The 26,159-nt window shown below is 34.9% G+C and overlaps 1 protein-coding gene across 2 annotated transcripts; it reads left to right on the top strand.

The window, feature by feature from the left end:
- The first annotated feature begins 20,302 nt into the window (after positions 1-20,302).
- LOC125049782 (protein NYNRIN-like) lies at positions 20,303-22,724 on the top strand. 2 transcript variants are annotated; one of them, XM_047649234.1, is made up of 3 exons: positions 20,303-21,134; positions 21,222-21,738; positions 22,364-22,724. In XM_047649234.1, exons 1-3 carry the CDS (start codon positions 20,421-20,423, stop codon positions 22,492-22,494), a joined length of 1,362 nt encoding a protein of 453 aa, XP_047505190.1. In that variant the 5' UTR covers positions 20,303-20,420; the 3' UTR covers positions 22,495-22,724. The 2 variants fall into 2 exon arrangements, with proteins under 2 accessions (XP_047505190.1, XP_047505189.1); XM_047649233.1 differs by having other exon boundaries at positions 20,303-21,738.
- Positions 22,725-26,159: the final 3,435 nt, after the last annotated feature.

A 26,159-nucleotide genomic window follows, 5' to 3' on the forward strand; every position in this document is an offset into this window, starting at 1 on the left:
CAAAGTAATTAAGGCGTTAGTAATAGTAGTTCAATTACTGTAGCTCTGTATGTCTCATTTAAACAAGAAAACATAGTAACATAGTTTTAAAGTTTCTGTCTTTATATATATCATTTTTGAAAAGTAGGTGACGATTCTTAAGTACCTGTCATACACCATAGATTTTAGATAGTCACTTGTGGCTATGCGTGGAGGATGCTTGTGTGGAGGCTGTTTCAACGCAGAGGAATCACCCACGTAGTCCTGGAATGCGTGGCCGTGGCTACCTAACGAACAGAAATCCTCAAAGCGGTGAGGTCTCTCCGTGATGCCTGCGAAGTTCCCAAGAAACTTCTGGGCTTCTGGAAGGAGCTAGGCTGGGTTAATTAGCCAGGACTTTATGCATTTCACAACGGTTGGTCCGCGATTTAGTACGGAAATTGAATCCACACAACACTATACTACATCGTCGATAGATTTTAAACGGACTGGTTTTTAGAAAATTCATTCACCATGTTAGAAAGTATGTAATATATGTTGCGAAGATAGAAAAATTACATTCACAGGTACGCACTTCTGGATTGAGGCCCTAGTAATCGACTGCTCTGTGAAAATCAAACTGATTATAAACAAATGAAAATTGATAAATTATTTTCACAACTCCAAATTACTTGTACGAAATCAGCACAATCGAAGCGTGAACTTTTTCAGTTCGCATGTGAACACGTATGTGAACGAACTGCTGTGTGCACAAAAAGTTGATTTCATTTAGACAGTCGACTCGTTTGTGGGTTTATTTGCAAAGTACTTCAACTTTCAGAATTTGTTTCGCATAATGAATAAAATTTTAGATTTTATTTTTTTACCTGCCATTTGATGCTAACGGCTTTATTGGTGATTCTAAAACATTCTTACTTATTCCCGGAAACACAAACACTTTCAGGTGCGTAGTAAACATTTTATAGACCTTTTGCGTTCAAACGCAAACGATTAAAACCTCTTCGCAATTAAATGTAAGACTTTCAGAAACAGACAGAAATCAAATTATAACTATTTTCTCAACATTAACGTCTCATAATAAGGAAAAAATATTGTAACAAGTTTATTAGTCTATGAAATTTGCATTTATAATCATAATTTCGTATTATTATTATTAGGCCTTTTTTGCTGACACTCAGTGTAATAAATATAAACATTGTTTTATTTACATAAGCCAATTTAACATCGGATGTAGGTTGTGGCGATCAGCGTGTTCTGTGATACATTTCGTATTAATTTGAGCTATATATAGTACATTCATTTGGTTTGAAAAATAGTGGTTTCCGAATTTCCGAAAATTTTCTGCGGCGCTCGTACGCCAATACTATTGCATTGATGAAAAAGGCTAACACATAAATTGTAGGCGCTTGTTTTTAGTTTAATTTTGTATAAACCTGTTTTATTCTAAAATGAGTCACTATCTTAGACCTATATATCTATGATTTTAAGCGCTACTTTTCCAATATAGAGTAGCTAAAATACAAGGTGGAAAAATTCGGGATGACGGCCAATCTATAAAAATACCAATTTTCAAAACTCCTGGAAAAATTTACCAGGTAAAACAAATGACTGTATTAATATGACAATCATTATAGAACACGAATGTTCATAAAATATTTAATAATACATCCTGCCGAAACCAGACCCGAGTAAAATTGTACATTCTAATTAATCATATAATGTAAATACAAAATGAGCGCAACTGCTCATTTAAAATATAAATCAAAAGTTTTAATTGAAATTGAAGCATTCAACTCGCTTTCATAAAGGTCTAATAACTTATTAAATAATTAAACTGTTCAAAAACGAGACTTTTGAGTGAATATTTTTTTTACTCTACATTTATTGTAGGCTATTTGACATTTATTTCTTCTTTTCTAACGTTCGGCGTGTCTAAGCTTACCCATGGACATTTTCGATAAGTTCTGAGGAGGTTCTATGCGTACATGTCTAGTTTTCATCTATAAATCCATCGGCCCCACATGGAGTACTGTTCTCATGAATGGGTGGAAGCTCCCCAGTACCAGCTCCTTCCGCTTGACCGTATTTAACGAAGAGCCAATCGAATCGTCAACGACCATTCACTTTCCGAGCTGCTTGATCCCTTGACGTTGAGTAAAGATTTAGGGTGTCTCTGCATCCTCCTCATTTACCATGCAGACGATTCAGTGGAGTCGGTCGGTTTCATACCTGCAGCTGAGTTTCATAATGGGACGTCAAGGTAGAATACGAAATACCATCCGTATCACCGCCACGTCCGTCGTTCCACAACTGAGCGTTTCTTAAGGCAGTCTTTGCCGCGCACCACTATGTAGAACCAGCTGCCCACTGAAGCATATTTCCGAACCAATTCGAGTTAGGGTTCTTAAAGAAAAGAATGCACCAATTCTTAAAAGGCAATGCACTCGCGAGCCCTTTGGCATTCAGTAAGTCTCTTATCCGTTTGCCCCTGATAATTAAAAAAATGCGTATATAGGACTATACTTAATGGGAAATTATTATTTTTAAAGGCTGAATTTCATGAAGTGGTATGTTCAGGCTACAACATATAATATTGTTATATAAATTTGACGATTATTTAAATGATCCTAATCTATGGGATTGATTTGCTCCAGTTCAAACGATTTGTATGACTCCAAACTTGGCGTTTAAAAAGAGTTGCGTAGAGTTTCTTGCCAGTTCTTCTTGCCCGCTCTACGCCCTTGTATTGAGAACTGGAACTTAAGAAAAGATATCAATTTTTGCCTGTATTGTAAAGGTATTTTTTATAAATTCATACAATATATATATTGGTAAACATAATTTTTGTAACGAAACTATAACTTCTTTGACAGTGTTATCACTTAAGCTACCGCAGCTACAGCAAGAATAACACCGTACTATAATATGAAGATATAAATACAGACCTTATCAAATGAGCCTCAAAGATTGAATCTTCAAAGTACAGAATATTTCAATGTATTTACTTTGTACCCTAAAAATAAAGGAAGAAAACTCCGATATCCTTATCTTGATAACCTTTTCCCCACTTAACGAGAATTTATGGCTGACAGAGGTTAAAAGAGAAGTCGGTGTTGATTAGCTGAAAAATAATAAATCTTTTATTTTACTTTTTCTTGTTTTGTTTTAAACTAAGGTCCATTGTCTAATAATGAATAGGTTAAATATCAGAATAAATAATAGTAATGTAGCAGTAGTTTTATTTGTTTGGCGTAAAGTGATGAATTTAATGTTTGACTATATGTATTTATGTAATTACAAACATTACCTGTCCACATCGTATCCTTTCGTTCTAACTACTAACTGACGTGAGACTGATCTAAAATTATCGTGATCCATGTCACTTACTACGTTACTACCTTCTTAAGTATAATAAGTTACCATGGATAATGCTCACCGTCCCTTCTTGTATCAAAATTCAAAAGGCGCCAAAGCTACCTTGTCGATAAGTGAATCCGGCGAATGTTTCATTTCTTATCACTTTTTACTTACATTTAGACTTTACTTACTAAAATAAAATGACTATTTGGACTGCTATAATATTAACGTGACAACGGTACTTTTATGAGCATCCCGACGACTCATTTGTCTAGTGGTTAGTAGCCCTGACTGCGAATCCATGGGCCCGGGTTCGATCCCCGGCTGAGACGAACATCGATGTGATGAGCATTTGGTGTTGTGCTTAGGTCTTGGGTGTTTAAATATGTATTTATATGTCTATCTATCTATAATATGTATATATAACCGTTGCCTAGTGCCCATAACTCAAGCTTCACCAGCTTAGCATGGGACTCGGTCAATTGGTGTGAATTGTCTTAAAAAAAAACCAATTATCAAATATCTTACAACTTACATAATATATATACAATTCTTATCATTAGGCTGGTACAAAATATACCAGATAAGAACGGAAGTAATACAACGTCGTGTAACTCCACTGAGGCTTGACACATTTCTGCGTAGAATGAAATGATTATTTTTCTTACCAGTTACAACTGGATGATCATGGTTAGCGATAATGGATTCTATATATCTTATTCTATATACACATCATAATTTTTATTTGATTTTACTTTATTAGAAATATTAGAAATTATGGCCGATTACTTTTTATTCTAATTAATTTGTGTAAGTAAATTATATAGTAATAAATTAAAGTATAAGTGGCATATATTATACTTTTAGCTATTTTATATTTGGTAATGACGTCTTAATATTGGTTGTTTTTATCTCAATGTGTGAATATCATGTATCTAACAAATGCGAAAGTAATTGATCAGGGGATTCTTTCCGTCTATTTTATTACAAGTAAATTTGAAAATGATTTATATTCATTGATTTTGTTAACTTTATAATTAAATAAACATCCTTCAAGTAATTTAAATTATACAGAACGTTAAAATTTCAATATGGTATTATCTACAGTCTACACGGACAAAAGCTTATATATTTTTTATCTTTGTGATAAACAAACTCCATTCGAATATCAATTATTTAAACAGTGAACTCATATAGCACAATTATATATCGTTCATAAGCACGTATTACGAATCTGAGAGGTAATTACTTTAATGCAAAATTGCCCTATGCAACATTTTCTCACACTTTCAGCAAAATGCAGGAATTTAATATTCAAAAATTTCTTGCAATTTTGCTATAGAGAACAGTTTGAATAGAGCTATTAAAACTTATTTCTCCCTCAGAGCGTTGTTTAAAGAGTTTTTATAAAATTTAAAATTTCGTCGCCATTTTCCTAATAATGCCTTTTTATACAACTAAGATTTCTATCTATTTTAAAACTAGTAGTAACATTATTTGACGTGTCGTAATAATGTAATGGACATTATTTTACGTATACAAATTACATTTCTGCATTATAGGTTTATTTTATTACTATTAAAACGAGTTAATATTTTTGGTGGAAAATTAATCCAGGACCTCCTTTAGGAACTTTTCTCTTCATGTGTGGTAAGTACTATACCAGGTGGTTTTAGATTTTTACGTAAAATATACAATAATATTACACAATTAATATATCTTCAGGATTGCATGGTAAAAGAAAAATCCACTAAGTGTCTCTGTGGTGCCGCTATATTTTTAAGACGAATGGATAAACTCAAGTCTATCCTTAGCATAATATTAACTTTATGAAATAACAAAATTTATCAACGGTCACGTACGAAATTCCACCCGTATCACTTCAACCTCCGGCGTTTCAAAACTGAATTTTTAAGGCCCTTTTTGCCCCGCACTTTGTGGAACCAGCTGCCGACTGAACTATTTCCGAAACAATTCATAATCCAAAATAAGAGCATACCATTTCTTAAAAACCTGGCATCGCATTTGTAGCAGTGTTAGTGTCCATGGGCGGGCAGTTTCTTTTAACATCAGATGAGCCTTCTGCTGTGTAACCCCTATTCTTTAAAGAAAAAAAAAATGTTCACCAATCAGGTACAGATTCCTATCTTAGGCCTTGGTCTTAACCAAGGGTTGTAGCGCCACTGGTTGTTTTTTTTTAATTTTGTTAAAAGTCACAAATAATGGATGGTAGGAGGGCCGAATATGAAATAAAAAAGGCGAGTAGTTTGCGCTTTGAGGGACATTCTCTTTGAGCTTTCGTGCTGTGTACCTTCCTAATTTTTGAGACAGTGATTATGTGGAAGACTATATAGCGATAACAGGGTTTAAATAAAACAAGCGAAATATTATTTTAAAAGTGTCTCTCTGATTTTCATTCCTCACGTTTTGGTCATAAATTTGTATTTTTTCAATTGACTTTCTTCTGACTTCTAACAAGTATTAGATTTAGTCGTTCATAGAGTTTTTATAATACGTAACTTAAACGTCGAGTTCCAAGTGTTTTTTGAATCTATAAATAAACAAATGAGTTACATGAAAAAGCACTTTTTTGAAAGCGAAAATAATATATTTTCGTTTTCGTTAAACATTCATTGTCTGCCCTGCTTCTGGAAGCTTCAATAAAATAATTCTGACACAATCTTTTTATAATCCCTCTTTTAGTTTGAAACCAGCGCAAGGTTCTTTGGTAAAGCTTTAAAAAGATTAAAAATAGCTCCACTGGGAAACCTGCGCGAATTTTATACCCTATAAGTGTTGTCTGAACATTTGAATTATTCAAATTGTTAAAACCTCATTCAGTCACCTACAATTAAGCGTGCTGATTTCTTTTTCTAGAAGGTACTTTAAATTATTAAACTGAACGAACAATATAATATACCTATGCAATATGTTTCGCTTAGAATTTAAGAACTTTATTCGGTTATAGTCGGAATTTTAATATAATCTCATTGAGATTTTCCGGATACAGTCAGCAATTAATTAAAAACCACAGAAAAAAACGTTCTGTGATGCGCTTTATATCCTTCTAGCTTTTTACTCCTCGCTGCGAGAATTACAGATTTTTAAATAATTATTTGTATCATCCGTAGCGTGATAGCGTTACGTGATACATATCCAAAATATTAATATAAATTATTTTAATAATTTTTTTATATTTAACTTTTGATTTATAAAAACAGTATCTCATAAGATCAAACGAATGTCTTTGTATAAATCGTGGATTCCCTACTCATTGTGTATATCCACAACATTGATTCACTCTTTTACGTGTGAATTAATTTGGTAACATTTACTTTATTATTATTAATTAAAATGTCTTTGGTATAAAATAAAAATATATTTACACAAAATCCTGTAGCAAGAATGCAATGTTTAATTAGGCAAAAACATCGTCATAAGAAACGTAAATCAAGGCGGCAACGCGCTTCCGGCAGTGAGTGTCCATAGACGACGGTAACACTTTACATCAGGTGAGCCTCCTGCTCTTTTGCCCCTTTTGATAAAAAATTGTGCCCATAATTATTATCAATACCGAAAACAGAATTATTACTAAGCAAATGTGTCTTAATAAACAGGAGAAAATATCAAGCGCTCCCTAAAATAAGAAAGTTTTAACAAGCTTGCCAAACTCTTGTAACTTTACACGAAAATTATTTCGAAATATAAATTAGAAACAAATTGAAATGTTCTATACTTAGACAACATTCATGAAAGCATAGCAATTATTATATGATAATAAAAAGTGATTTATATGCTCAACTATCATAAACCTTAATTATAGGTATAGAGGTCTTAAAATAATAGCGAAAGTGTTATTGTTATAACTCTAACCCAATTTCTATATTAAAATATGAGTTGTCTTTTACAAATCCCATCTGTCTCGCTTCATCACAACGTAAACACAATTTGACAGAAAGAGATAAAGGAGTTCTTAAATTCTATCGGTGCCCAAAGATCAAAAGATCTGATCTGTCTCGTTTTATCACAACGTAATAACAATTTGACAGAAAGAGACGTAAGACTTCTTAAATTCTAACGGTGCCCAAAGGCGAAAAGATCTGATCTGTCTCCTACTGATTTTTATGACAATTGTAACAAAAGTGGTAAGAATTCTGTTACACCAGGAGGGTGACCACATAACTTCCATTAGCAATAATAAGTTTTCTTATTAGTATTACGTTAATACAAAATTTGCGACACTCTAGAGTCTAGACATAAGATAGATAAGACCTCATTAAGGGTTTTTTGGAGCCTGAATGGTATGGTTTTACAAATAATGGATGGGATGAGCCCGGTTTTAAGGGGCTTCAGTAAGGATAAATGAATAACATCGACCCAGACCACAATTATGCTTCTTCAAGAAAGTTGAAGAAATATACTTTAACAAGAATAACTTTTTATCTAACTTGAATTTATTGCTCTCATTGCGCAGTTGCTCCCGTGATTGGTACATTCAATGCGCTAACTTCTTGGGTTCATCTTCAACATTTTCTTTTATTAGAAATCGCAAATGGGTAACGGCTTATGACATTATCTTACCTTTGGGCAAGTCAATTATTATTATTCGATTCCATTGATTCTTTATTATATTGTATTTTATAGACAACAGGCAGTATTTTATAATACCTCCTCGGTTTTATATCACGGTTGTTGATATATCCGACCTTGTATGTAATAAATTTAGTCCAAAACATACTATTCTAAATATAACAAGGAATTTAACTCAAAGATAAAATGAATTATTGCTATATTCAATTTGATCCAAACTATTTCGATGGTTTGTTATTTAGTGCACACTTGTAATTAATTATAGAATGTTCGCTGATTAGAGGCTTGCTATCTAGGTTACGTTTGCAAATATTTTTAGTTACGTTTTAAACGTAATTATTATGTTTTGATCGAAAACATTTTACACACACGATTTAATTTTTTAATAAGCACTTTGCCTGTTACTCTCTGATCGGCCGACCAAATCAAAATGAATTTTCATAATTGTGTTACAATGTACAGTGTACACGTAATGTAACGTATGAACGTCAGTAAAAAAACTTCTAAATTAGAATTTCTGTCAGTTCTCAAATTAAGTAGAACGGACGAGACTGGCCTGACTTCTCGATACTTTTTTAAATCGCCAATATCCTTTATACAAATTGATCATAATCTTCAACCACATCTTAAAGGAGTTGATTATTGTAATTATGTATTAATTATTATAATATTATGAGTAAACATTGTAAATAAATTAATGGTTGGTAAAAAAACAATGGTTTTATTGTACTATATTTCAGTTTATATAGCAAATATTTAGCTAATTTATCTCGAAATGGCCGTTCTAGGCCGGGAGATAGTGACACAAAATAGTGGGTCATTTGTACAAGTATGGCGGTTCTTCAGGGGTCTTATTATGAAATAAAAAAAGAAAACTGATCCCGGCTTTTCTTTAAAAGTGCCACAGTCCTGCGCAATCCTTAACAAATTGCCACATATCATCAAAGTAATATAAATATTGTAATATCTGCTTAGGTTGACTCAAATGTCGTGAGGACATCGTATTCATTTGTTTCTGGGCGCAGATGGGCGCGCTCGTAAACCCTGATTACAATTCAATGCTTACGAAATAGCTGCATTACCTCGAACAACAAAAAGTTTATTAAAAAAATATCCTGTAATTCATTTGTACTGAAGCTTTGTATAAAGTATTAGTGGTTAGAGCTACATGAAATTTGATCGAATAATAAACAATAACATCTAAAAGGTTGGCTAAACCATTTTTTCTCAGGATTTGTCGGACTTGAGAATGGCTTCAGGCTATATAATACCACCTATTATAATGGATTAAATCATAGGGCACACCTTTTAATACTATGAACAAAAAATACATAATAACAGGAATGGAAATACATAAATATTGCTTAAAACTAAGTCAGTCTAATTCCACTTTCTTAACTAAAATACTCTTTTTTTTTTTTTATATAATAGGGGGGCAAACGAGCTTGCGGGACGACCAAAAAGGGTAGTCCACGCAGCCCATAGACACCCAATTTAGTGGGTGCGTTGCCGGCCTTTGAGGGAGGAGTAGGCTCGTTTTTTAAAAATTTGGAGGTCGTATCTCTGAGGGAAGACCCCCCCCCGGGAGCCGATTCCACTCTTTCATCTCTTTCTCTCAACTTGTGTTTAAGTTGCGATAAATAGTGACAGAATAAGTTAAAATTGCACAGGTTAGACTGTTTTTTTTATAAATAAGGGTTACAGTTTTTAGGCTGCATTTCGACGAGAGAAGTGATAGCAGTTTTATATATGTTTCTATAGATGTGTTTGATATCTTTTATTATATTCATTGGTCCACATGGCATATTGGTGAAAATGATTTCAGTCACATATATATTAGTATTGATGGATGCGCATAAAACGAAACGAAATGCGTGAGTTTTTTTAGCACACACGCCGTATTTTACATAGTAATAAAGCTTTAGTGAATACTAAATTTTACGCATTCAAATAACAATCTGCGGTTTCATAATTGTAATTTTTTTCTATTTTATAAAGCCACTGAACCGGTTTCATTGATATTCAACCAACAAATTACTAATACGAAATACTAATGCATCGCGTTGGTAACAATTACAACTCACTAATTCAAACAATTAATTCATCACAATAAAGGTTCTATCTATAAGTGCGCAATGATACTGTCCACTTAAAATAAAAAAAGTAAAACGTTCAATCATTCTTTTTCAATCTTTAATTTATTGTATTTTGCATACGAGTTACTATGATTACTTACATAGCTTTTTTTTTATAAATTGATAAATAATAGGTACCTACTGCCTATTATCATCTTTATCAACGTGTGTTTATTTTATGTATAAAATCTAATGTTAAACTCCTGACAATTTAATAATATTTGTGAAGATAATATAAAAAATAATAGGGTCTCTTTATTTTTTATTTTTTTACAAATTGATAAATAATAGGTACTGCCTATTATCATCTTTATCAATGTGTGTAACTTATTTTGTGTATAAAATCTAATGTTAAACTCCTGACAATTTAATAATATTTGTGAAGATAATATAAAAAAATAATAGAGTCTCTGCCGTAATACAATTTCAGCCCGAACTTATAAAAGTTTCAAAAGGCTACATACAATTTGTTGGCTGTGATTTTCACACAATATTTGTCAAAGAACTGAGCGCCACTAACGAGCAATTCGTGATCAAACTTAGAAGTTGTGGGAATCCTTTTATTGCGCCTCACAACTTTATTTAAGTGTTATATTATTTGTTGTTTTATACGAGAATATAAAAAGTAAATTTATCTAGATAATTTATTTTGGAAATATAACAAAAATCTTAGCCACAGCAACGCTTACCCGAGTCTACTAGAACATAATAAAACTAGTCTATGTCTAATTGTTAGCACAAAAGAAATATAATGTAATTACGAATTTTCACAAGCCATTTCAGATTCGACATCACGTCTTCTGTCACATTCATGAATTTTAGATTTTATTCCAAATATAATTAATTGCTTAGTGGCTAGCGTCGGATTTTTATTCCTAATAAATACTTGCTCATACGCCGTAGAAAAACCGGCATGTTTTACACCAAAACTCTGCCCGTCAAAAACAAACTTTTATAGAACAGGGGGGCAAACGGGCAGGACGCTCACCTGATGTTAATTGATACCGCCATCCATGGAAACATATTGCCAGAAGGCTCGCAAGTGCGTTGCCGGCCTTTTAAGAATTGTTACAAGCTTTTCTTGAAGGACCCTAAGTCAAATTGGTTTGGGAATATTCAGTGGGTTGCTGGTTCCACATTGTGGTGGTGCGCGGTAGAAACAGCCTTAAAAAACGCTCAGTTGTGGATCAATTTACGTCGAAGTGATACCAATGCTATTTTGTATTCTGCCTGCTTGGCATCCGATAATGAAACTCAGCTGCAGGTATTAATCCGAACAACTTCTTTGAACACACCGTGGTAAATGCGGTAGAAGATGCAGAGTAACCCCACCCCACATCTCTTTGCAACGCCTTGCCTTACTGAGCACACCAAGCTTCTTATTTAGCCTTTCCCTACAAATGACCGCAAAACTGAACGTAGTTAGAACCGATATGTCGACGCTTAGTTTTCTGATGCTGGCTGTGGCGTTAAGAAGAGTGTCTGGAGGAGTACGAAAAAAGGAGTAGCGACATAGATTATTTTTTTAATTAAAAAAAAAACATGTTACAGGTTAGATTTATAAAATAATTGTGCAATGTATAGATCGCTGACCGTACACGTATTTACTCCATATCGTCGAACTAAATTGCAGATCGCATGCAGGTGCAACTATTATAAACTGTCACGTGCTGTAATAATAACATGCCAGAATTGAACGTTGGTGGAGGTAATTCATGCTGGGATAGTTAGTGTTTCATGTATCAATTTATATGATCGATTAAATTATCCTGGGAAATATTTCACTTACCAAATACGTATTTTATGAAAAAACATTTAGGATGAAAGCATTAAATTATAATTGTTTAATAGACAATTTCTAACGGCATTAGCTTTTTAAGCGGTCACAAATTGCACTCTAAATCAACGATATAATAATTATTTTATTTATTGACAAAATAGATTACATAACAAACACACCTTACAACAGATGTAGTGATAACTGTATTTCAGTAGCCTGTGATTTACCAGAACATGTGTAGCAATATCAAGAATTGATAAGAATAATTTAAATAAATAAAAGACAATCACGTGTTACACACGACAGTACGATTTTGGTAATCCCTTAAAAAATCAGCAATAAATCAGCCTTGGCTGAATACTTAAAACTTGTCTTTATTGGTAAAATACTAACAGAAGTATTTATGACATTCATTGGTGTTTCATTTTATTTTATTATATTACACGCTTTATATTAGCTTCACCTGTATGTATGTATGTAACCGACTCCTTCGGACTCGTTTTTGACCCACTTTTAACGGACAGATTTAATTCAAACTTTGCGCACCCGTCAAAAATCGATGACAATGCAATAATCCGAAAAAAAAAATACTGGTATTATTGTGAAAAAGCGTGGTGGCTCGATAGACGAAAAATATGGCACAGAGCACCCTACGCTTTTTCACAATAATACCAGTATTTTTTGTTCATTACCATTTCCAGCCTAAATTAGGAATTATTTTTCACTTTTTAGCTTGATGTGCTTTAAAAGCGTGTATTTTAAACTATTATTTATTTTTTATATAAAACTTCTGTCAAAAATACCGATTTTTCTATAATAATGAGCAATATAAGGGCTATTTGATCGATGCATCGGTGTGTGGTTTGTGTAACCCAGTTTAGAATTTGCATTATTTATTTCATACCCCAGGTGACATGCTAAACGTCATATTCAAACAAATGTTAAGTATACACGTGGGTCGTGCAAGTTTTAAACAAATATCGCTTTTAGAATATAAGTATTGATGCCTAGTTTCGAATAGGAAGTAGCAGAAATTTTGAGTTTATTTCACTAGCCATTCATAATAAGTAAGTAGGTAATCAGACTTCTGTGCCTCTAACCAAAATCAATTATTTAGCGTTGATTCGAAACTAAGAAAGAAGAACGAAGAATAAATAGAAGTCGAAAAAACTTATTATTATTTAACACTTGGTTTGTTACATTTTTGAGAGCAGTGTTGCCCTAATGGCTTCAGCGTGCGACTCTCATCCCTGCGGTCGTAGGTTCGATCTCCGGCTGTGAAACACTAATGAATAATGTGGACTTAATTTCTATGTTCGCAACATTTGCTCAAACGGTGAAGGAAAACATCGTGAGGAAACCGACATGTCTTAGACCCAAAAAGTCGACGGCGTGTGTCAAGCAGGCTGATCACCTACTTGCCTATTAGATTTAAAAATGATCATAAAACATATTCAGAAATCTGCCAAGACTTAAAGAGGTTGTAGCGCCATTAATTTTTTTTGTTACATATTTATATTACTATATTAAGTATGACTTCGGTAGTATCAACACGTCGTAAGAAATAGTGATGGTCGTGTTGGTGTTTCATATCTTCTTCCATTCCCCTCTGTCTTTGGCAAGCCTTAGCGGCTGTGTATTACCTTTAATATCATAAGTATTATTAGGCATGTAAGGACCTTAACTTGGTCGAGTCAGCGAGTAGGGGATCGGCCAGGGATCTCGTGCCTTCCACCCTGCCGGTCACCAAGAGCTTCTTACCGTCGAGACCTCTGCGTGCTATATGTCCAAAGGGGCTCAAAATCTTTTTGTTTACTAAAGAAAGAGTAAAGAAAAAGAAAAAAATAATTCGTTATAATAAACTGCAATTCAAACTTTAACGAATAATTGCACTTATCGAAAATTTAAAATCAACATAAAATATGTATGTTAAAATGAATCATTAAACATACCGAACGTTACTCTGACTTAACAATTCAATTTATTAATTTCGTTAATGATTTAGAAATGCGGTATTCGTGGCTTGACTGTATTTCGGATTATTGAATAAATATAATTAATTTCACATTGCAAAAGGAGAAATAGATATTTATTTTAGTTTACATTAATAAAAAAAACTTTTTTTTTCTATGTATAAGTTTTATTGAGGTATGTTACCGCGAAGCAGTTGGCCATTTGGACATTAAGTCCTATTCATCAATTAATATTCAACAAAAACATTTGTACTACCTTAAAAAGAAAGCTACCTATTCGTACCCAAGAACACTAATATATTTGGAATTATAAATCCAAAATGTATTCATCGGACTAAAATCAAATTTTACATTTATAGATTATAAAATCGTCCAGACGCTAAATTGGATTCGGCAGACTAAAAATATAATAGATATTCTGACCTCTATTGAAAATTTGACGTCTATTACGTCTATATATTATATCCGATATCTAAGACTATCGTAATATAACACCGCACAGTTAACACATACTAAATTCACGTATGTTCTGAAAGCTCTATCTGCGTAGTTATCTAGCTCTAACTAATCAACCCTATTACAATTATTCTCTCGTGCCCCGACCTACAATAACTACCTGGGGCTAAGACAAAACGTATATGAGCAGACAATTACTGCGGATATAACCGGATGATTATCCGGAACCGGTTGTTTTGGGATTATCATACATTAAACTAATTAGTGCTTTGTTCAAATGAGCTTAATAGCTATTATTTGCGATATTGTGCAATATAATGTGGTTTAACGCGTCTCGTGGGGAAAGCGAAATCAATCAAGTTTTTGTGGGGATTTGTAATGTATTAGCTGACAGTTGTGGAATGGCGGCTGTGTTTTCTCGTTATTTTTTTTATAACGTGTCGGTAATTATCCTCGCAAAGCTTTGTATTTTTGTAGCTTTCACGTCTAAAAATTGAGGAGCAAATTATGTAGTTTCAATGATTTTCTTAGATTAGGTTACCAATTAAATTGAATTACCAATTCTTGAAAGGCCGGCAACGCACTTGTGAGCCTTCTGGCAGTGTGAGTGTCCATTGGCGGCGGTATCACTATCAGGTGAGCCTCTTGCCCGATATAGATATAAGAAAAAACGTTTATAGGTTCAGATACATTTGTGTGGCATGTGTTTGAAATGTCTGAGGTTCGTCGTAAAATATATTCCAGAATATACAAGATCCAAATTAAGTCCCATTCTCTGAGACGGTTCATCTATGTGGGAGATATTATAGTAACTACGCAACACATGTATTTCATAACATGTTTATCCAGAGTTCACGGGATGACATGCAGCTTCTATTCTCACTACTCATTCATTTATTTATTAATAAGAAAACATGACAAACACATCACAAGCACAAGATATAATTATACTCTTAGAAGTGTCTTTGAATTCACAGACAAGATTTTCTTTTAAAGTATGAGTAACAACTAAGATAAAAAAATTTAAAAAACAATTAATAGTACATACAGAGACAAAATAATTACAACAACGTTTTTAAAAAGCGCTTGAACTTATAGGAATTAAACATTTTGTGTATGGGGCACCTGATATTAGTACGCGTAATAAGCAAATCAAATGTATTGCATGAGTGAAGAGACCTGGCTATGACATGAAAGTTTATTAGACCGACGAGTTTGGAGGATGATTCCAATCAATTAATGATCGGCGTTACTTAGCGTTAGGAAATTGTATTTCCGCAATAATTCGTTATAGTGGGTACGGTTTTTATGTATTCCGTATTTAATAAGGATTCTATACTTGGCTAGAGTATTCTAGATGAGTCCATCAGCGATTTATATGTATCTGCCTTGCGATTCTGTAACTCACTTTTCGAACTTGCACAGCGGTTTTCGGAGGATAAGGAGGGAGCTTGTAGTTTATTGTTTATCAGAATGCCAAATTGTAAAATGACTGCTTCACGACTGATGTGCGCGACCGCCGCTGCGACAATCGCTGTGCGAGTTCGAAAAGTGAGTTACAGAATCGCTAGGCTGTTTCTATTTTGAAATGGGTCTGAAACACGTGTTACATAAATAAGAACCATTACCAAGTGGTCTATATAAGTATATGATCTAAGTAAACACCTAGATCTTTGACGGTAGCAACTAAAAATCGCCAGTACAAATTTTCTAAGGGTAGTCAATTAAAGTTCGGCGTTGACGATTCAACCTATACTTTTAAGTTTTAGCACGAAAGCCTGGGGAATATTGTGCTATTTGGATTTTGCTCGTACATTTCAAACCATACTAGGAATTTGTTATAGAAACAAACTTTCTCTTCAAAAAGGGATTACTGTTTGTAAAGTAAACGACTACGAAACTCCAGCGTGGAAAATTAGCACAAGCACTCTGTGTACTTTATGACATGGCACGGAACATGTTACATTGTTAATTGGGCTTTTCGCTTGTTTTTACCGACTGCTCTGGTCGGCTTATTTTAAAATATATTTATGCAAATGACAGGGCTAGACCGTATCTCGATACTATATTTATACGAAAGCTCCAAATTCTATTGTTTTTTACATCAAATCGTGGGTTACGTTATAGTTACGATCATGACGGATAGTTACAATACTTTGGTATTAGGCAAGGGAAAAATTAGAAGGTATTAGAAAACTATAATAATTTAAAAAAATGCCAATATTAGTACTAGTTACATTGAGCATAAACAATTAACGTATAAAAGCTGCATACGCTTCATTAAATAGATATCTTTACCTAGCGTCAATTCAGTCGTAACGTGATTTTGTCTTCTTCAATACTTCACCTAACTCGTAGTCCCTGACATTAGCGCGTTCAACCAAACAAACAAAGCAATATCTTCAGATTTATAAAAAAAGTTGGACGGAACAACACAATTGTTTCGACTATGTATTTGCGTGTTGTTCCCACGAGAATGTAAGTGCGTGCTCCTATTTCACCTCCTGCTGATAGGAGACAAATCTTTGTTTTTAATTTATTTTATTATTATTTATTACTTAAGATGTCATGTGGAACATGGTGTAATGATTGCAGCTCCTTACAAACGTTGTGTAAAACAAAAATTTGATTGGCAGTAAATGTAAAATTAGAAGCATTTAATGTATTCTTATAAAACAATCTCCACAGAGCAAGTCGGACCGAGTGAGGGGTAACAGAGAGGAGTGGAACTGGGAACACCGGAAATGTGGCGATTGGCGCGCGGACGTGACAGACGCGGGAGTTTTTTGTTATTTATGGTGGCGTTGTGTAAAAGATTGTCTTCTGGTTGCGTATAATTTTCATTGTGGTATTTTAGTTAATTAAAAATTGTTTTGTAAGGAATAAAACTTCCTAGGTTGAGTGTTTTGTTACTTTTAATATTTATAGTTTGTGATTTCCAAGATCAGAAGTGGGATAACCACGCGTTTAGACCGTTTGTTTTCTAAATTTAGTACTTATTAGTGTTCAGTATTGGAGGAACCTCATCTCGGCCGTAAGTTTTATTTCTTATAAAAGCAAAATGTCTGGTCTTTCGTCTCGACTCGAGGGACAAAGGCATAGTCGCGAAAAACGGCGTTCTAGTTGTCGCGAAGCACGTCGCGATAGTGTAGATTCCCGATATACGCCGCCTGGTAGAAGTCTCTATAGTAGTTCATCAAACCGCCGGAATCGGACTTCCAGGCGTCGTGATGTATCGCACGACCCTCATAGCTCTCGTAAACGCCGCGATAGTTCACGCTATGTAGCTTTTGATAGGATTCTTAGTAGATTAGAAGTGATCGAAGCTAGACTACCTGTATCCGTAGATAGCGTGAGTCCGTCGCGTCCTGTGAACGGGAGTCATTTAGTTTCTACTCCATTGGCTGTACAGAGTTCTGCTAGTAAGCCAGGCTCAGGCATGGCTGAAGAGGTTATTGAGGGTAGTATTCCACACACACTGGATATGAAAACCAGTGAAGCAAAGGAGGAGGGGAGCGGTATTGTTGAAGCATTGACTGCATTGTTCAAAGCAAAGTCTCACAACTTTTATATATCGCCTTTTGATCCAAATGTACACGACTTTGATGTTTGGTGCAACGAGGTTGACCGTGCCCGGCTTCTAAATAATTGGGATGATCACGAATGTTTAGGACGGATAGGTAGTTGTTTGAAAGGAGATGCGAAGTTGTGGTTAAACGATTGGGTGACAAATGATCGATCGTGGAGTAATTTTAAACTAGAATTTAGATCGTTATGTCCACGTAACGTTGACATGGCTTCTGTATTATTTGAGGTAATGAGTACAAACTCTAATAAGTTTTCTACTTATGCGGAATACGCGCGTAAATCTTTGCTACGTCTTAATATCGTTAAAGGTTTATCCGATGAGCTGAAAACCGCTATTGTTGTTCGAGGCATTAGCGATCCCCAAATAAAAGCCGCGGCCACAAATGCTAAATTACACTCAAAAGGTTTGATTGAATTTTTATCTGTTTATATAAAACCTAAATACGATTACCGCCAATCTAACAATACCGTTCGTTCTTTTAGTAGTTCAGGTCCGTCTTTCACGCGAAAACGCGAGGCGTCTAGGTTTGATAATAATAAAATTACTTGCCACACCTGTGGAAAATTAGGTCATAAGAAATGGCATTGTCCTAAACAACTTAGAGCTGATCCTACGACTTCTACTCAGAGTGACAGTTTCACAAAACCATCTCCAATTGCATTAAGCGACAATCAGAATAGGTCAGTTAAATATTGCACATTTTGTAAGCGTAAGGGACATTTGATAGATTCATGTTTTCAAAAACAGCGTTCTAACAGTGGTGATAAAAAAATCAATGAAGTAAATTTTTGCTTAGACTTGACCCCAAACAAAGTAACGTAATATCAGCAGTACTTCAAAAAGTACCAGTCGATGTTTTGATCGATAGTGGGTCGGATATTTCTTTGATTTCAGAGTCAGTACTGAGATATTTTAATTTGAATAGAGTACCAACTTATCGCTTGATGCGTGGAATTGGAAGTCAAGAAATTGAGTCGACTTCTCTAATTACGACAGTAATAGAATTTCCTGAAGTGTCATTAGAAATAGATTTATTTGTTGTTCCTTCTCAGTGCATAAATGCACCCATTTTGATTGGTACCGACGTACTGAACCGAAAGGGTTTGACATACATTCGAAGTAATGGAGAACAGCGGCTTGTAAGGTCTGGTATTGTACCGATTGTGCAGCATGTGGTCGCGGTGGACGATGGGAGTGTCAGGACCCCATTAATTGGTGCAGATAGGGATAGATTACTAACGATAATTCACGAATTTTCGGATTTATTTATCTCTGGCACTGCGGCCTCCACCGTGAACACAGGCAGCATGGAAATTCGATTAACTTCGACTACCCCGATAAGTCATCGTCCTTATAAACTTTCGATAGATGAAAAGAATAGAGTTCGTGACATTGTCAGCGATTTGCTCAGTAAGGGTATAATTCGGGAGTCTCAGTCTGACTACGCTAGTCCTATTATTTTGGTCAAAAAGAAAGACGGCAGTGATAGAATGTGTGTCGATTATCGGGCTCTCAATTCTATCACTGTCAAGGAGAGATTTCCCTTGCCGCTAATCGATGACCATGTTGACAAGCTTGGCAGCTATAAAATCTTCACCAGTCTTGATATGGCTACTGGATTTCACCAGGTGCCAATAAGGGACGATGACTCAATCAGCAAGACTGCCTTCGTGACACCTGAAGGACATTATGAATATTTGAAAATGCCCTATGGGTTGGCCAATGCACCAATTGTTTATCAGAGAATCATTTCCAAAACTTTAAAAACATTAATAGATGCTGGCAAAGCCCTTACGTATATAGACGACGTTTTATTACTGTCAAATTCAGTAGAGGAAGGCCTGGACACGTTGAAAGAAGTTTTACATACATTAAAAACAGCGGGATTTTCTATTAATTTAAAAAAATGTAGCTTTTTAGACTCAGAAATTGAATACTTGGGGCGATTGATCGGTCATGGTCAGGTCAGACCGAGTCTGGGGAAGGTCGATGCACTTATTAGATCTCCAAAACCCACAAATGTCAAGGAGGTTCGCCAGTTTCTAGGCTTAGCGGGATATTTCCGTCGCTACATATCGGGTTACGCTTCTAAGACCGCATGTATAGCAAAGTTGTTAAGAAAAGGGTTACCATTTTTGTGGGGTGCTGAGCAGGATACTGCTCGCGATTATATAATTCACTGTTTGACAAATGAACCGGTTTTAGCGATATTCAATCCCCGGCTGCCTACGGAACTTCACACCGATGCAAGTGCTATTGGTCTTGGTGCTATTTTGTTACAGGAACATGCCGGTAGGGGAAAGAGGGTTGTCGGTTATTTTAGTAAGTCCACCCAGGGCGCAGAGTCACGGTACCACAGCTATGAGCTGGAGACCTTGGCTGTCGTACGTGCGCTCCAGCACTTCCGCTACTATTTGATTGGTATAGCCTTTAAAATAGTGACTGATTGCAATTCATTAAAATTGACGGAGCGTAAAAAAGATCTGTTGCCTCGAGTTGCGCGCTGGTGGGTGTATTTACAAGATTTTAATTTTACTTTAGATTATCGAAAAGGGGCTTTAATGCAACATGCAGATTTTCTGAGCCGTAATCCTCCTCTTTCCACTGCCAATGTGTCTCATATTCGGAATCCAAGCAGCTGGGCGAAGATCGCTCAAACCGCTGATGTGGAGACACAAGAGTTAATTTCTAGATTAAGAGACGGGCAGCTTGACGATACTAGGTATGTGATAAAAAATGATTTGTTGTACTACAAATTTACACCAACTGGGGAAGACCCGCGACTCTTGTGTTACATCCCTAAGGGTCACAGACTCAGTTTGTTGAGGGTGTTCCACGATGAACATGATCATATTGGGACTGACAGAACAACTGACTTAATATTAAGACACTTTTGGTTTCCTAGTTTGCGACAGTTTGTAAAAAAGTACATAAGTTATTGTCTAGTATGTTTAGCACATAAAAAAGTTCCCAGGGCTCCGTCACAACCGATTCAATCCTGGACAAAGCCAGATATCCCTTTTTCTATTATACATACCGATGTCCTAGGGCCGCTCCAAGAGTCAAACGGTTTCAAATACGTTTTGATTATAGTGGATGCATTTTCCAAGTATTGTTTGCTCTACTCTCTGTACAGACAAAACACTGACGAGCTAAAACGAGTTTTTTCAAATGCGGTGTCATTATTTGGTACGCCGTCTACAATAGTATGTGATCGCGCTAGAATGTTCGAAAGCGCTACATTCCAAAATTGGGTCAGTGATTTGGGATGCTCGATACATTTTATCACGCCTGGTATGCACCGTGAAAATGGGCAAGCGGAGCGGTACTGCAGGACAGTTCTCAACATGCTACGTGTTGAAGTAGGCAACAAAGGTTCCCAATGGTCCGATGTGCTGTGGAGGATGCAGCTCACTTTGAATATCTCCAAGCAAAGTACCACGCAGACGTCACCACTACAGTTACTGGTCGGTATTGACGCAGTTACTCCAGTCATCAGATCGTTAGTGCGAGATGTGGCACTTACTAACTCTAATCCCAATCGGGAGGCTCTTTTAACTCTTCGCAGACAACGAGCTTCGGAACTCCTTGCAACCAATCAACAGCGCCAGGATGCCTACGTTAACGAGGGTCGACGGCAGCCACTCACTTTTGCTGTCGGAGACTTTGTGTTTGTGAGCAAGACGGCACAAATCACCGGCAAACTGGACTCCGGCATGCGCGGGCCTTACAAGGTTATTCGCGCGTTACCGTGCCACCGTTACGAGTTAGAGCTACTAGCTGGTTCCTATGGGAAAAAGACCCAAGCTGCAGCTGAAAATATGATGTTGTGGCAAGGCGAGTGGACGCCGGATGCGTGCTCAGTTTTTTTTGAGACTGGTGAGTGATGTCAGTGGTGCTAATGTGTTTAGACCACATAGAGAACATGCAAAGGTATGGGTCTCTGTTTCAAATTTTTGTGGTGCTAATGTGTTTAGGCCACATAGAGAACATGCAAAGGTATGGGTCTCTGTTACAAATTTTTGTGGTGCTAATGTGTTTAGGCCACATAGAGAACATGCAAAGGTATGGGTCTCTGTTACAAATTTTTGTGGTGCTAATGTGTTTAGGCCACATAGAGAACATACAAAGGTATGGGTCTCTGTTACAAATTTTTCTGGTGCTAATGTGTTTAGGCCACTTAGAGAACATGCAAAATGTATGGGTCTCTGTTTTAACAAATTGTCGCTTATGAGAGCACTAGAAGCCGCTGTGGTTACAACAGTGTATGGCAAGATACTGAGTTTTATTTTTATTTGTGTTAAGTCTGAAGCTATCTAATTCTGTAATATTTGCTTTTTGATAGACCTTATCTGTGTGCGCTTGAGTGCACGCTTGCGCACATAGTACTGGTAATTGAGAAATAGAGATAAATGTCATTTTTCATCCCTCTAATCCAGGATATATGCTTCAGGCTATAACACTAAACTAAGTAAATTACTTACAAGTTCCTTCTATGTTTCAGAGACTGCATTAGACAATAATGAGCAGGTTGCAAGGGATGAAACAAATGAAGAGAGAAATGGCTCTGATGCTAGTGGTGCAAGTAATGCTGCGGTCGAGGACGCCGCACTGTCAGGAACGGCCGTCTTATAAAACAATCTCCACAGAGCAAGTCGGACCGAGTGAGGGGTAACAGAGAGGAGTGGAACTGGGAACACCGGAAATGTGGCGATTGGCGCGCGGACGTGACAGACGCGGGAGTTTTTTGTTATTTATGGTGGCGTTGTGTAAAAGATTGTCTTCTGGTTGCGTATAATTTTCATTGTGGTATTTTAGTTAATTAAAAATTGTTTTGTAAGGAATAAAACTTCCTAGGTTGAGTGTTTTGTTACTTTTAATATTTATAGTTTGTGATTTCCAAGAGTATATTTATTTTTTTGACGTTCATAAATGTACATTGTTTTACCTACATGAATAAATGATTTTTGATTTGATTTGATTAAACAATCTAAATTTTTTTTTCGTAATTAATAAATTTAATTGAACATGCAAATATTTTCATTTTGTGTGTTTAACATATTGAAATTTTATTAGCACTATTTTCTAAATTAAATATTATTTTGTACAAAAGTTATGTCATTTTGAACATATTTTTGTAATATTAAATTCTCAATATCCCTGTAATATTTGTTAACAAATATATTATATTTACAAATATAATATATTAAAAAAAAGTATGCCCAGCCGTGCAAAGCCGGTAGCGGTCCTCAGATAAAGCTTGCAACATAAGTATGATGATAACGAGTGTCGTTAGTAATCTTTCAGGCTGCGTCGGCAACAGCGAATAGACATTATGCCAGCAAACATTATTAGGCTTAGTACAGACGGATAATCGTTATGGCTGACGTGGAGCGAGAAATTTAGTGAAGTGTACACAAGATTATTTCTGACTTACCGCGCTTTGTAAACATACTATTTATTAAAGAGTGAATATAAGAGTCTTTCCTCCAACTTCGATTTTGTTCCCTTTGGAGTAGAGACTCTTGGGCCGTGGGGTGCAAGTGCACAGGCGCTTATTATATAAGTTGGCGCCTGGTAGATAGTACCGGTGACATCAGAGATAGTGCTTTCCTGGCTCAATGAATAAGTATCGCAATACAGCGAGAAAATGCTGCCAGCATTAAAGGTACACTGCCACAGGGACTAAACTTTTAAATTTGTTTTAATTATTTTTATTATTACCTTGTAGGTTAAGAAAATTGTAAATACAAATTATACGTATGTAGCATGATTAAATAATTGAAGTATTAATTCGTTAAACCTTACTAAGCCTTCGTCAACGTATACAGTATAAAACGTGAAACTACTAGAGATAAATATAATAATAATAATAAAAAGTACTTAAGTTAAAATAAAATAGGACTTAGGAATTCTGTTATATGAATGAGGGGAACAAAGGGGTCAAAAGTAGTAAAAAGACAATTGACGACAAAAGAATTACTATTACAATAGACTATCAATTAGTCATTAAATTGTAGATATTAGCGAATCGAATAAACCACAGGTATTCACGGTTTTTAACTAATTGGACTTTGATGTTGTTAATTTATGAGCTCTGTGACAATGACATCTGACAGTGACGCAATTACATCGACATAATAAATTACTTTTATTAATAATAATTACTGAAGTATTGACTATCAAATAGTGGTAAATTAGTAAATCTATTGAAATTTGCAAATCGGATAAATGACAAGACGGTTTTAAACTGATTAGAATTGTCGTTGTTAATTTATGAGCTCTGTGACATATAATTACAATGGCAGCTTACAGTGACGTCACATATATAATACTAATCTGTGTCAGTATAAATCTCGATATTAACAATGAAGTCGTTGATTCAATGATGTATTTTGTATATTTTGAGGGTTTCAGTTGTTTCTATAATCTTAAACCCTATAGAACTGGTTTGAATTTAAAGCATATTAATAAATTTAAAAATACCGTACGTGTAGATCCCCTATCTACAGATACAGCGATAGAATAAAAAAATCTGTCTTTAAAAATGTTTAACAAACCTATTTTATCACTCGAGAACTAAATTCAAGCTTTTCATCGCTATACCTACTCTACGCTAACCAAAAAAGAATAATCAAAACGTTTTAAAATTATTTTAATTATTTAATATTTGATGTGTTTGCATATCAAATATTAAATAATTAAAACTAAACGGACGAGGCCGTATCCTTAACAATTATTATTGTAGATTGTCGATGCGAATCATAATCTTAAAGTAATCTAAACAGAGCATTATTTTTATAAACGTAAAGGCTTACTGTAAAATAAAATGTGGACTTTTATTGAAGCCTAAATCTATATTAAATACTGGCCTAAAACGTGGAGGCAATATGACGGATGATACGCGATAAAAACAGATGACTTTTTTCGAGCAATATGAGTTTGAAATATATCACAAGAACGTTGAATGGTATGTGATTTTTGCCGATATATAAGTTGGTCAGTTTATTCAATACGTCTAAAGCAGGGTTTGATTCCGGATAAACAAAATTTACTATTATAATTTTTGTGTATAATACACAAAAACATATCATAGACAGTTATGATAAGTACCAAAACTAATAATTAGTGAGCTACACTTTAAAATAAATAGTTTCTTCTTCTATCGCGTTTTGAAATTAAACTACAAAATTGTCTCCGTTAATACCTACTGGATTTGTCATAGTTAAACGCGTTTGAGTTCAGTAAAACGACGGTTTTAATAATGCATGCCAACGTCAAAAATCCTAAATAAACTTTACTTGGGCAATACGACTTAGACGAGATATTATGATGACCTAACCTTTAATGCTTTAGCTATACCGAATTAACTATATCGGTTGAGATTATGATTTATCATCTTATAAGACTGTGCTATATATAACACCGTATAGGATCGTGTATATAAAGTAATACATGTAACATATAAATATATCTGTTATCATATAAAAATTTAATCAATGTAGCGGTATTTATGCTTTAAAATTGCCTGTCGAAAATTCCCTTTGGGAGTGTCAATTGCCTTTAAAAACAGTTTTAAACTTTTACTTCGCTGCATCTGACTCTGTAATGCGCCGATAAGCCCCCGTGTGAAACATGATTAAGGCTGTGAAAGAATAAACAAGCTTAATATTTTTTCTACTTAAGCAGATAAACATAACATTGTGTTACTAACAATATTGGCCTAAATATTATAAAATCAAATAAAATCAGAGTTAATTGCATCATATTGGTAATTATTCTGAAGTCAATATTAAAACAAATCTTTTACATTCATTATCAGTGCCCACATAAAGCGGGTGAGAAAAACTGGCAAGACATTTTTCGTCTTTTTTTTTAATCGTAAATTATTGGTGTATTCATTTGACATATTGAAACAAAATGTAATAATAATATGGTAATGAACGCCTAGCATCAGCTTGCAAAATAAAAGCATACACTTGCGTTATAGTGAAAACAAACAACGAAGTCGATCAAGGTTAAAACGTGTAAAGTGACTGGATGGATTATAAATAATATCACCACATTTATGAGTTGATGCACGACGCATGGCCAGCTACCGTCCACTGTACACATTGCAGTTATAGGTATATATTAGTATGGTTAGTTATAATATTCAGTCATTTTAAATATTCTACCCCACATGATCACATGTAATCCATTGCATAGACCCATGTAAGGGCATTCTAGTCTCCCCACTATCACCGCCAGCACGGGCTTCATCACAGAAAGTATCTCACCAGTATAATTGTTTAAAAGTT

The sequence above is a fragment of the Pieris napi genome, chromosome 5, assembly GCF_905475465.1.
Source record: "Pieris napi chromosome 5, ilPieNapi1.2, whole genome shotgun sequence".
Taxonomy (NCBI): Eukaryota; Metazoa; Arthropoda; class Insecta; order Lepidoptera; family Pieridae; genus Pieris; species Pieris napi.

Coding starts and splice junctions, on each gene's coding strand:
- LOC125049782 (XM_047649233.1), top strand. CDS start 20,421: ATGCAACATGCAGATTTTCTGAGCCGTAATCCTCCTCTTTCCACTGCC. Junction 21,739..22,363: donor CTCAGTTTTTTTTGAGACTG/GTGAGTGATGTC, acceptor TCTATGTTTCAG/AGACTGCATTAGACAATAAT.